This window comes from Limanda limanda, chromosome 9 (assembly GCF_963576545.1).
Source record: "Limanda limanda chromosome 9, fLimLim1.1, whole genome shotgun sequence".
NCBI classification, from domain to species: domain Eukaryota; kingdom Metazoa; phylum Chordata; class Actinopteri; order Pleuronectiformes; family Pleuronectidae; genus Limanda; species Limanda limanda.
In genome coordinates, this window is record NC_083644.1 from 14,076,824 (window position 1) to 14,089,401 (window position 12,578).

Consider the following 12,578-nt stretch of genomic DNA (forward strand, 5'->3'; position numbering starts at 1 on the left):
ATATCTTGTAATAAAAACAAGATTAATCAAGTTTGTTTTTTTCTTATAATTGATCTACCTCAGTTGTCATGACATGATCAGCTCCTCCCTTTGCTCAAACAAGCCTCAGTTCCTTGTTGCATGAATTCCACAAGACGTAGTAAACATTCCTTCGAGTTTATGATCTACTTCCACATGATTGCATCACATGATTATTGCAGATTTGTCAGCTGCACATTCGTGCTATGAATCTCCTTCTCTACCACATCTCACATATGGTCCATTGAATTCAGATCTCGTGACTCGACGGGCCATTGGAATTCCTCGAGGTCACTGTCATGTTCACCGAACAAGTTTAAGAAGACGTTTTCTTTGTTACGTGGCATTCTCCATTAGAACATGGTTACCTGAGGCCACAACGAGAATCACAGGGTCTGAAACAATACTCAGATGGGTTTTGACAGTCAACTGATGATTGGTTGGTATTTGTGTACAAGTTTGACATGACAACATTAACTGCTCCACCAGCAGCAGCAGCCTGGAGTGTTGACACAGGGCAGACTGCGTACAGAGTGTCAAGCTGTGTTTACTTGCATTCGTACACACTGGATCGTCACGCAGGAGGATCTTTATTACCGTGCCTGTGGCAGCTGAATAAGTCCATCTAAACACAAGACTTTGAATTAGGTCTCGTCTTTTTAGCGCAAGGGGTATTTAGAAAAACGCCAAATCCTGATAAACTCTTCTCCATCGCCGCCTACATCTGTTTTCCACCGAGATTAGGAACAAACCAGCAAAAGACAGCATTTCTGAACATCTGGGAAATTTAATTGGCTTTTCAGGAATGCGTAATTAGAGCACAGCTGTGGAAATAAAAGGGTTACCACACCAAACAGTTTACAGTTCATGTTTTTTGGGGGAATTCAAAGTGGAGTGGCCAGCGACAGTCACGACAGGTCTACAGAGGGATCTGCCGAGGACATGCAGCACGCTGTTAAGAGAAACCACATGACTTTTCATCGAGTCAAACCAAACGTCTTTATACCCGGAGTCTTTCTCTTTTGATAAAATGTACAGGGTTGGACCTTTCCTTGATTTATGCCGAGTCATGTAGCTGCGTTTATCACCTCAAGTATGATGGGGAAATGCAAACATCTGTGGGTTTATGGCTGTGAAGATGGAAAGTTATGAAGCGACAGGTTCGCATTTCATGCACGTCAACTCAAGTGAATTACAGGGGAGGTTTGAATCTTTAACAGGACTTAAAGGATTTATGGGATAAGCACAGCAACCATGTAAACAGTGTGCAGAATATATTAACATCAATTTTAAAAGCGCCTACTCATTTACAAAGAGACAACGTTGTTTATAACTCCCAAAGCACGTGTTAATGTTTCAACTTTTTTTTGTTTCACCTTCAGACTACAACATTGCTCCATTCCCAATAAAACATTTAAGAGGAGTGACATTTACAGGATAAATACAAATAGTGTCAGAAAGGTAAAAAAATAAAGAAAAATAAGTGAGTCTGTTTGGAAATATGTGTCTCAAAAGAGAAGCTTTTTTGCAAATGGGTGTTAATTTTGAACCAAAGCTAGCATCCTTCCAGAGCCGTTGAAAATTGAGTATTTATTATTGTGGCTTGTAGATAATGATGTACAAAAATGCATCTACTCATAAAATTAAAGAGTGAATATGTCTTTTGCCGATGTGTGCTTACATGGCTAGCTACTGTGCAGCAAAGACACAATAACATTTGGAAGTTGTCTAAATGAGTCGAGTCATGGTCCTAGTCCCTTAGATTTAGTCCCTTTCATGTGATGCCTCGCTAAAAAAGATGTGATGGTGAATAAAGTCACAGGTTCTGCTTATGGCCTGAAAGTCTTGACCCACTTATGGATATTACTTCACATGCAAAGTCACAAGTGGATAGAAGAGCAGGTAACTCCAATTAAAGGAAAAAGCCACAATTACACAACGTGCATACTGCAGAAAAACAAATGAATGGAACAAATGATCCAGCACTAAAATATACAAAAACTGTATATACAACAAATTAAAGAGACATATACATGCCTATATATATATATATTGCCCTTCCATTACTTCTGGTTATTCACCCTGAAGAGGCCAATGAGCATTAGGAACACTTATAAAGGCTTTTTTTTATGTTTACAGAACAATACTTCCTTGATTTATTTCCTTTACACCAAATAGTGTCAGGTTTATCGGAGAAAGCTTTTTTTTGGCAGGTGGGATGGGGGAGGGGGCACTTGAACTGATGCAAGTGGTTTGCAGCCTAATTAAGTGGAAAATCTTGATCCTCCCACTTCAGAGTTAATTATTTTTCCTCTGGAGCTTGTCCAGTCGTAGACGGCTGATTTGAAAGTAAAGGACTGGCCTCAAAAGGGTAAATCAACCTGAAGTTGCTCCTCAAGAGCGTCGGAAATCTCAGGCAGACGTCATCATTTAATCACCGCAGACAAAGTCGTGTAATAGTAGTGTCCGATAATGATTTCAGTGTTTCTTTTGTTAGTGCACCGACAATTGAGAATTTAGGCTTATACCAAATATCAGTTACTGACAGTTTCTTTCTTTAAAATGAGGAGACTCGGTGTGTCAAACAGGATTTGCAGGTAACATTATGGTTTGGTTGCCGTCAGGTGCAAAGTGGGTGGTGTGTTCTACATTCTCGAAGGTGGCAGCTGCTCTAACAGCTCCGTTAAGCTGCAAGAAAATCGTATGCATGCTAAGACGTTGGCATTGACGGTGTTTGCATTGTTGTGCAAACACAGTCATATGATTCCATGTTCAAGATCTTAGCACATTAGAATGCTAACTAGTGCTAAACACAGCCAAGGCTGATGGTAACTGATCATAAAGTAAAGTACTACACGGATTCAAATAACCTGACGATGACAATAGGTTCTTACAATTCATGTTGAGAAGTATATGAATGTCTTTGCGAAGTTTTTTCTGGTCAAATCCACAAATATCAAACACATGGTGGCGCTATACTGAGAGTTGGCAACCATAGTATATTTTCTCTTTAGCTAAGTTTCTAAAAGAAGTTGAGCTATTTCACCAGACCAGTGAAAAAACTGACTTGCTGGAGTTGTTAAATGATACGTTAGGGGTTTGCTACCATCAGTAGGATTCATCCTCTGCGGACCATGAATGTCTGTAAATGACCAACCATCCAAAAGTAGTGGAGACATTTCAGTTTGGAACATAGCGGTGGTCTGGTCAAACAACTGACTGACACAGACCATGAGCCCCACTGCTGCAGAGGTTAAACATGTCGAGCTTAGTGAAAGACAGAAAATATAATAAAAGTTGTGGATAAAGTCACAATCTGGATATTACTATACACTATTATATAAAACAGTATAATAACACATTATATATATGTAAATACATATCATTTGACCCTGAACTTTGAGTGAATCATTCAACCTGATGTTCATATTAGACAACTACACAGTAAAAGTCAATATAAGCAATGTAGTGAAACTAATCTCTGTGCTGCAGCTGTTTCTCGATCATGTTATTTCACCAAGCGAAAACAGACACAACGTACATGTTATGTCTGGTTTCTAAACTAAAGTTGTTTAGCAAGGTCACTTTCATGAATTTAAACAGTTAAACACATAACAGACACAGTCACACAGGAAATTATCATGAAAAACCTCAAAAAAGAAACACCACTGAAGCTGTAAACCTTTCCTCACACATCGCTCATATGTTGCCTTCCTACACTTCCTACACCCCCCAAAAAAAGGCTTCAATGGCATCACAGCAGGAGCAGTATTTAGTCCTATGCTCTTCAGTTCCTGTACGGACACAGTGTATATGCTGAACTTCCAACAGGAATCCAGTGTGACGCAACATCATTTTTTACAATCCGTCAACTCTTGGGGCGAGCAGCTGTTTCGTCAGAGCAACACCAGTGAGTTTAGTTGGCTGAGGCGGATGTGTGACAATGCTACAGGGTGAACAAGTTTGCCTGCCCGCAGTGCTGCAGGTTAGAGTTTATCTGTTGGTTTAGGTGAGCTGATAAAAGCGGAAGAAGAGGAGAGCCCAGCTCAAGAAGAGTGACGCTGTTTGCTCTTCCCCAAAGGCAAAACTGCCTCACAAACTAATGTGGGATTAAACAGCCAAAAATAATCAGCACGCTCACCATCACACAGCTGAAATTAAATGAATTAAATCAGCACAGCCGTTTACCGCAATTCTCATTGGGTGTTTAAAAAGAAAAATTATCAAAACCATGCCATATTCAAGAAAACCTAAAACGTTATAGTACCTGCCTATAAACAAGGGGCTAATTTGAGTATTGTTCATCTGTTGAAGAGACCACCATTTATTTTTTACAGAACATTACATATCACTCATTTGACCCTATTTTTGAGGTAAAAGTATAAATGTATGTGCCGTTATAGTGGCTTCTGTCTTCAGTCACTGGAACACAGTATCATCCATGTTTTAATAACCCACAGGGGTGAGGAGGAGGGAGCCTCCAAAAAAGGATGGAAATGCATCAGCACTCTCTCATTATATGGAAATGGGAGTCATGTTCAAAAAGAAAAAGAAAAAACTGGAAAAAACAACAAAAGCACATTCTTGCATCCATTGTTAGTTATTCTTAGTGCATTTAAGTCTCTTATCTCCATCTCACCCCAGCCTCCGATCTAGAACAGATAACCTGCAGTGTCTCCTCAAGATCTGTATTTCTAATCTGTGGGCAACAGTGGAGACAAAGTGTGTAGTTCCTCTTTCAAGTCATCTCCAATCTGAATCTTCGTGAAAGGTACGTCCAGCTAACGCTGGCCAGAAGAAAATCTCCTCACAAGTTCCATTTTTTCAGGTCTCGAGTATTCCCTGATCCTCATTCTTCGTCTCCTCTGACGGTGGCTGACTGTTGCCCGTGTCCTGGGCGGAGCTGAGCGGCCTGGCGTTGGCCTTCGTCGAGCGCTGCCGCCGGGTCCCGTTTCCAATGCAGCGCAGGAGGTTCTTGAAGGTGGTCCACATTTCCTCGTCCTTGTAGGAGTAGATGCAGGGGTTCATGACGGAGTTGAGTACGGCCAGCAGCAGCAGCCAGCGTTTCATTTTCATGACTCCACAGCTTGTGCAGTTGATGCCGTCAAGCAGCAGGACAATCAGGCCGGGGGTCCAGCAAATCACAAAGGCCCCTGCCGGAAAAATAACAGAGAGGTCAAACAGATTATTCTAACACTTTCTCCAGCAGGTTTTCTTCATGTGTGTCACTGTTCTAAGAACAAAAGTGTTAGTAACAATTTACAAAACGGCTTATTTATATTTTTATTATAGTCATACTATTTCTTAATTCAGCAATCCCCTCCTGCTCCTGGCCAGTAAGAGTGCCAACCTTTAAGTCAAACTAGTGGGCACACCTCCAACCAATTCAATCAAGTTGCACCACTCACACACCCATAGATATCAGCTCCCCCTCAAGATCCATGAATTGTTGTCGGAAAACAGTGAAAGATTTGATCTTGCAATGCATCTGCACCAAAATTCGTCCCTGACCCTGAGCACAACCTTCCACCAAGTTCAGTGGTTATCAATAAACCAGACAACAAATCAACGTACAGGGGTGAAAACCTCCTGTTAACCAGTAAAACCACAAGCGGTTTTGTTTTCTCCACATCTGCGTTCGTCTTCTCCTGCTTCCGACTGTAAATTGGCGGTGTGTTTGGTCGTTTCTCTCTGTATGTCCGCCCTGCAATATGCAGGCAACCTGTCCCAATGTCTGCTGGGACTGGCTCCAGCTCCCCAATAACCAAAGGATAAGAGGCAGAATAGCGGATGGAGCTGCATTGACCTATGCTTTAGTCTACGAAATAACCCAAAATAGCTCAAATTAAAAAAAAGCCCTTTGAGAGATTTCCAGAAACCATGTTCACATTTCAAAACTCCAAAATATTAAATGTAAAATGTCCTGAAACAGCGAAAAGCAGCCAATATTCACATTTAGTAAGCTGGAACCAGATATCTTTGTGCATTTTTCGTTGAGTAATGGCTTCACTGATTCACTTATCCATTGTTTCTTCATCAGATTTAACAGATTCCATGTATTTACCCTGCTCCTGCTTCATGTCAGAGAAAAACTGACTCAGCTCAGATGGGTAATAAAAAGCGGAAGACAATTTGAAAGGAAATGAGACTGTATTTGGTGGTTTCATTTACTTCCACTAATGAAGCTATAACACAGAACAAACTGTCATTATGTTAAATAGTCACTGTGCTGTGTCAGGCTGTGTTTAATACTGAGGCAGCTAATTAGGCAACTCTCTCAAACTTGTTTGGGCACAAAACAGAACTACAAGGAGATTCAGTGGAGCTGAAAGGAAGCCACATGCTGAGACTTGTCTGCGGCTTCAATACGTCACCAGAATAAAAACAAGTACTGTCCTACACACATTATACACACTTCTTTGTTTCACACACATGCATGGATGGATAAATATAGATAAACAGAGAGAGACTCTGGTAGAAATGTTGATCTACGTTAATCTCTGCTTGAAAATCAAAAAGTTTGCCACATTTTTATAGAGAATTCCTTTTTTGAACAGTTCTTTTTGATGGAGCACATGAATAAGGAACTGAATGGAATTTAAGCGAGACCCCATTTAAAGAACTTTCACTTTTTTTCATGTAAGCCACACGTTTAAAGTGGAGTTTCCTCCTCTTTAATCTCAAACTCTCGGAGTTCTGAGAACACATTTCGGGCACATGTTCCATTTGGGAATCATTTGACGATGGTGGCTGCACTTACAGCGGTGGAAGGGACCCTCCGGCCTCCGGGAACGTATAGAGCCCGCAAGACAATTCATAAATACAAAAAAAAGTAGCTCACACAGACCAAAAACAACATAAAGTAGTAGAATAACATGTCAACGCCTGTCAGGTCACATCAAGATGAACTGAACAGAAATCATGGCAACTGTAAAGAAAGAAAAGATTATGCAGAATATTATATTTTCCCGAGGCAAAGGACAGGTGATTATTTTTGTTGTTCAAGTTTAAGACGTGCCAGTGCGCGAAGTTTCCAGAGACAAACAGCCGGTACTAGAACAAGTCCAGTCTCGAGCATCATTACAGCTGGAATGAGTAGCGCGAACAAACGCACTTGGATTAAGTGTTTGGGTGCCGAACAAATTACCCTCACAATATCACATTCTGATGGAGACAATGTGCATGTTTTGGCGAGCGAGTGAAACATCTGAGACGCCAAATCCTCATTCCGAAGGAGAATTTGTCAATGAACGTGTTGGTGAGTTTGCAAGTCTCCTTCAGTTGTTTGCCGAGAGGTTTAAGGGCATGAAAAGTAAACAAAGGGAACTTTTAAAGCTGTTTACACCAACACAAAATGCTCAGAGCTTAAGGTCCAACAACCTCGCTCTGCCTGAGCTCCATAATCTGCATGTACGTCCTGAGGGTTTTTCCATTCTGAGGAAACGTGCGCTAAAGTCTACATCTCTGACTGGGACGACCCAATGCCGTTAAAACTGACACCTGTTTAAATAATGTGTTTACTCAAGATTGACAAAACACTGCCTTAGAGAGGTTAGAGGGTTTACTGTCGAAATATGGGCCTTAAAGGATGTTATAAAAAATGTAAACATATGTCAATGGGAAAAAGGTTCCCCGCCCCTGGTCGGCTAAATCTGCAGTTTTATGAGTCACTTCAACAAATCCCAACACTCTTGGATATGCCACAAATAAAGGATCATACGTTATTAAACTATAATAATTATATTGTACCGAACTGGTTCAATAAATAGCGAAATTCAAATGTAAGCAAGAGATCAAAAGAGAAGCTGTTTCTTAAATGGTATTTGTTTAAACATTTAAGTAACTATATCATTGTTTTAAGTGCAAATATACACACTTGTGTTAGTCCTTTAGTTCAGGTAAGATACAGAGACTGGGTCCGATAAACATCCAGCGCTCAACTGGTTTGTCCAGTTGCCGTTTCCGCCTGAGTGGACTGCTGATCACCTGGAGAAAAAGCTCAGACTCTTTTATTCTCCGGACTAAAACACTACATGTCTCAGACCTGACTACACGTTTCATAGATTTGTCAATTTCCTCCTTTTTCTCCAGCACCATCATATTCATCACACTGATTATGCATTTTAGTCCATATCACAGCTGCTGAACATAAACAAATATTCTGCCTCTGTTCGATGTTGTTGAACAACCTAATTCAAAAACGATTTATCCTTCTTCTTCATTGAAAATCAACTATTCGAAACCTCTGGACAAAAGATGTCTTTTCACTGAAAAGTATGTATGCTTGCCACATCACACATTTGCAAGTTGCACACGATGAAAATCCTGCTTGTACATCTCAAACTGACAATAAAAGGGAAAACAAAGAAACTTTCCTCCTCCTCCACTTGAGTTTGAAAACAACCTTCAAGTCCAAAGACGACAAGGTCAAAAAACCAAGTGAAGAAACAATAAGCAAAGCACTTCTTTGGAGTGGAGGGACACTTTAAAAGATTAAGAGATAACAGTTGTGTTCCCAAGCTACGAATAACTGCATCTGAAAGCAATTGACAAGGTCCTCAAGTATAGGTTCCCCTTTCTTTTCCTTTTTTTTTTGGGTGTAGGGAGGAGGGGACGTTCATTGAAGGCCAGGGTGGTGCGGTGCGGATGGTACGCCACACAGGCTGAGGAGCAGTGTCCTTGCAGGGAGAGATAATTACACAGCAGTCTAGAATAAAGTGTGTACAGAGGCAGACGGCTCCTACGCTGCCATGCGGATAGACCAGTCATGAGCCACCCGTCCGGGAAAGTGTCCAGAGAGACAAAGAACAATGGCACAAAGGTTATCCTGCAGCGCTACTCTGCAAAATCTCGACAGCACGACAGTGACTGTATGTAGAGTGTATGAAAACAAATAAGTGTGTGTGCTCATCTAACCTGCAGCGTTTTCTCTGAGGCTTCAGTGCCAGCTGGTTGCCTCAGGTTGATATTAGGGCAACTTACATGTTACACTTGCGTGACAGTTTGCAGTTAAATATGGTTTTGGCCGCTCCACGAGGATATTCTGGAGCAGCCCCATTGTTCCTTTCTTTAAAGGACATTAGCTGGGAGCAGAGGGAGTTTGGAACTGTGCCTCTATTGCAGGGTATCCTGTTGCAACACGTAAACAAAGGAGAAGAATCCTGGGATATCTGGCTGCCTCATCTCATGGAAATGCATGAGAAGTAAAGGAAGCTTCAACATTTTTTAGCTTTATAATTCTGGGAAATAGAAGATAAGAAGAAGTAGTAATGGGGCAAAAAATGAGTTGATAACCGATGAACAAGCATTGAATCTGCCGCAGGGATTAACAGTGTAATCACAAAGATGCAATACTCTGGTTCCAGCTGCTGTTTACACATTAACAGAACACCTTTGGGTTTTTGCTTCTTTAGGTGAGGGGTGGCCCTGGGTATAACTTGGAGGTGGTTGGACGTAAAGAAGAAATTTCGCTGCGGTAACCTGGTGTTTTTTTTTTTACAGCACATCAACACCGGCGTCACTTCTTTTCACCAAAAGCTCTCAAAACAAGTTGAAATCTGTGCCTGTGCCTTCTGTATGTGTGGCTTTTCATTTTCATATTCAGATATTTGTATTCTTATTTTTCCTCAATTGCGTCTCTGTCACATGTTAGAATCGTCATCAGCATGCTCACTCACTCGCTGGTAGTGTTACGGACATTTTCCCGCTGCATTCTCACATGGGCTCCCTCAGACTTTTTTATTACTTGGACAACTGACATTTGCGTTCCCACGTACAGCCCCTCCAAAAGATTTCAGGTAAATGTCTGAAAGCAGCTTCTGTTAGATGCTAAAGATAAGGATGAATCTATTCGTTGTAAAATGTGCTCTTATAAACATGAATTCTATTTTTAAAACATAACGAAAAATGTATTAGCTGCATCACTTCAAATTAAAAGTTTAAGCTTCTGCGTAGAAACCAAAGACGAGCTACAAAGAACATGATTTAAAGAGAAGACGACTTGCTGACTCCTTTTCTTCTCTTCTATTTTAAAATGACTGATACAAGCACTCTACTTGTTTGTTACCCTGTTCAGGGTTTCCTTCACAGATTACAGTCCTGTGTGTTCAGCAGTGACTCAATGACTTTGTGATAAACCCTGAGAAAAGTTTCCCACAGCTGCTGACTCCTTACTAAAGCAGGAGATGTTCTGTGTTGCATGATCAAACATTTGAACCTGTGTCACTCACCGAGCACGACCATGACCGTCTTGATTAGCTTGATCGGCGTCCTCTTGCGGTTGATGGAGCCGCTGGTGTGAGGCGTGAGCATCGTTGTCTTCTTCTTGACGTAGCCGTAGATCCTCATGTAGATGGCCACCATGACGAGGAACACCACCAGGTTGGACGTGGACCAGAAGATCAGGTAGCTCCGGCTGAAGATCGGCGCCAGCTGTGAGCAGTTGTCCAGGTTGCAGATGCAGTTCCAGCCCAGACTCGGCACGGCCCCCATGAAGATAGAGATGCCCCACACGAGCACGATGAGCAGGGTCACCCTCCTCTTCGTCAGGTTGCTGTGGACCTTAAAGTTCATGACGGAGATGTAGCGCTCCAGAGCTATAACCAGCAGGTTAGACAGCGAGGCCGAGAGGCTGACGTCCAGCAGACCCTGGCGGAAAAAGTATTCTTTGACTGTCAAACTCTGCGACGCCTTCCCGGTGTTGAACATGAGGTACACGTACGCGATGCCTGCCAGGAAGTCTGATGCGGCGAGGTTGGCGAGGAGATAGTAGAACGGGTAGTGGAACTTCTTGTTGGTGATGACAGCAGCTATGACCATGGAGTTGGAAAACAGGATGAAACAGCAGAAGAGTGAGCCCACCACCTGCACCAGAATCAACTGGTGCTGCTTGTGGCCCCATCCAGCTTCTTCGCTGCTCTTATTGTAGAAGAACCCCATGGTCTCATTGTAATGACAGCTTTGGTTCTCCCCGGCCATTTTCTGTGGAAAGAGAAGGAGGAAACATAAGAGGTGGAACCGTTTATTATGGCATCTTAATACTAAGTTACCTTAACTCAAATTTGTTTACATTGCAGACTTCTACCTCTTCCCGACATTAAATATCGCTGCCACTTATGATTATCAATTATCCTGTCAATTATTTTCCTGATTAATTTATGTTTAGTCTAACATCTTTAACATCTTTACGTCCAAATGCCAGTTTTGAGCCATTCTGTCAAAGAAATAAAACTAGACAAGATTCGGTCTGAACTGAGAAGCTTTACTACACTAGTTTATCAAATTTTTTTGTTTCTCAAGGACAAATAACGTCTGGGTAAGAGGCTTGTTGGCTGGTCTCCAAAGCCAAGTGCACAAGCCACAGCCCATTCAATGGAAATGAATTCACAATGAGCCCCATTACTACAGGCGATAGTGGCCATGGTGATATCTCTGTGCAAACCAACACATTCCTTCAGGTAAAATGCAACACAGAATTTAAATCTTATAAATTTCTACATGAGTCGATGAGCCTGCTCTTATTACGCAACTCCCTTTTCTCCAACCTGAGCCACTTATTAACCACAGCAAAGAGGAGAGGAACTCGCAGAGGACACACCGTGAGTGGAACTTGGAACAACGACAACAGACACAATAAACTAACGCACCGAGAGGAGTCCAGGTGCAGACAGCCGAGAGGGACCACAGTGTGTCCAGGTGAGTTTACCTGCGGTGGAGTGGAGCTCAGTCTGTGCGTCAGGAGAGAGGAGGTTGCGAGAGGCTTCGTGTGGAGCTCGTCAACATGTTTCCTCTGAGCTGCTGAGACAGTGGAGCTGGCGGGACAGGGGGAGAAAGAGAAGTGGAGAGAAGAGCGTCCCGACTCCTCCACTCGGTGACGCACAGGGCGTGTATGCGCGTGCGTGCCACCCGGTCTCACGGCTGAATTCCTCCAGTTGGCCGCGTGCACGAGGACTGGTCTCACGCACACACACATACACTCACACAGAGCTCCAGAAGAACTCACAAATTGTGATTATTTACACCAATGTTTATAGTTCATTTTTTTTGTATGATTTTCAGTGGAAAGCAATAATAAACAAACAACTTGTTTTGCAAATTGAAATGAATTAAAACTCGTCTTGCACTCGTCTTGCATATTTTTAGGATTTCATTCACTAGTTAAACCTCTTAATCGTTATCATAAAAAGTGACCAGTGACCAACTGTAATTAAATTACTGCAGTGGACTCAAAAGTATAATAATTCCCACTCAAATGTTTTGGATTACAGCACAATTCAAGAGTTGAATCAATGTTTTGCTTTTCCTACGTACATAAGAGGTTTGGGTGCTATTAATTGAAGATCTATCAAATTCTAGTGAAACAGTTGATTTATTTGTCTCTATATAATATAATAATAATAAATTAAAGTAGATCTTAAAGAAAATAGATGAGATAGGGAGTGTTTCTTCGTCCCTGTTCCCTTCAAAGTAAAGATATTTACATATAATCTATGATAATTAAATAAATTATAACACTTTCAAATCTAACCAGTGGTTCCTAAAATGTTGTGGTTTCTGTTAAA

At 41.7% G+C, this 12,578-nt stretch overlaps 1 protein-coding gene across 2 annotated transcripts; it reads right to left on the reverse strand.

Moving 5' to 3' along the window:
* Window positions 1–785: 785 nt before the first annotated feature.
* Window positions 786–11,854, reverse strand: lpar3 (lysophosphatidic acid receptor 3). Of its 2 annotated transcripts, none has more exons than XM_061078804.1 (3): window positions 11,723–11,854; window positions 10,248–10,998; window positions 786–5,171 (listed from the first exon to the last, which is right to left on the reverse strand). In XM_061078804.1, the coding sequence occupies exons 2-3, from the start codon at window positions 10,993–10,995 to the stop codon at window positions 4,843–4,845; spliced, it is 1,077 nt and encodes a 358-aa protein (XP_060934787.1). In that variant the 5' UTR covers window positions 10,996–10,998; window positions 11,723–11,854; the 3' UTR covers window positions 786–4,842. The 2 variants fall into 2 exon arrangements, with proteins under 2 accessions (XP_060934787.1, XP_060934788.1); XM_061078805.1 differs by lacking the exon at window positions 11,723–11,854 and having other exon boundaries at window positions 10,248–10,665; window positions 10,739–10,985.
* Between the last annotated feature and the right edge of the window lie 724 nt (window positions 11,855–12,578).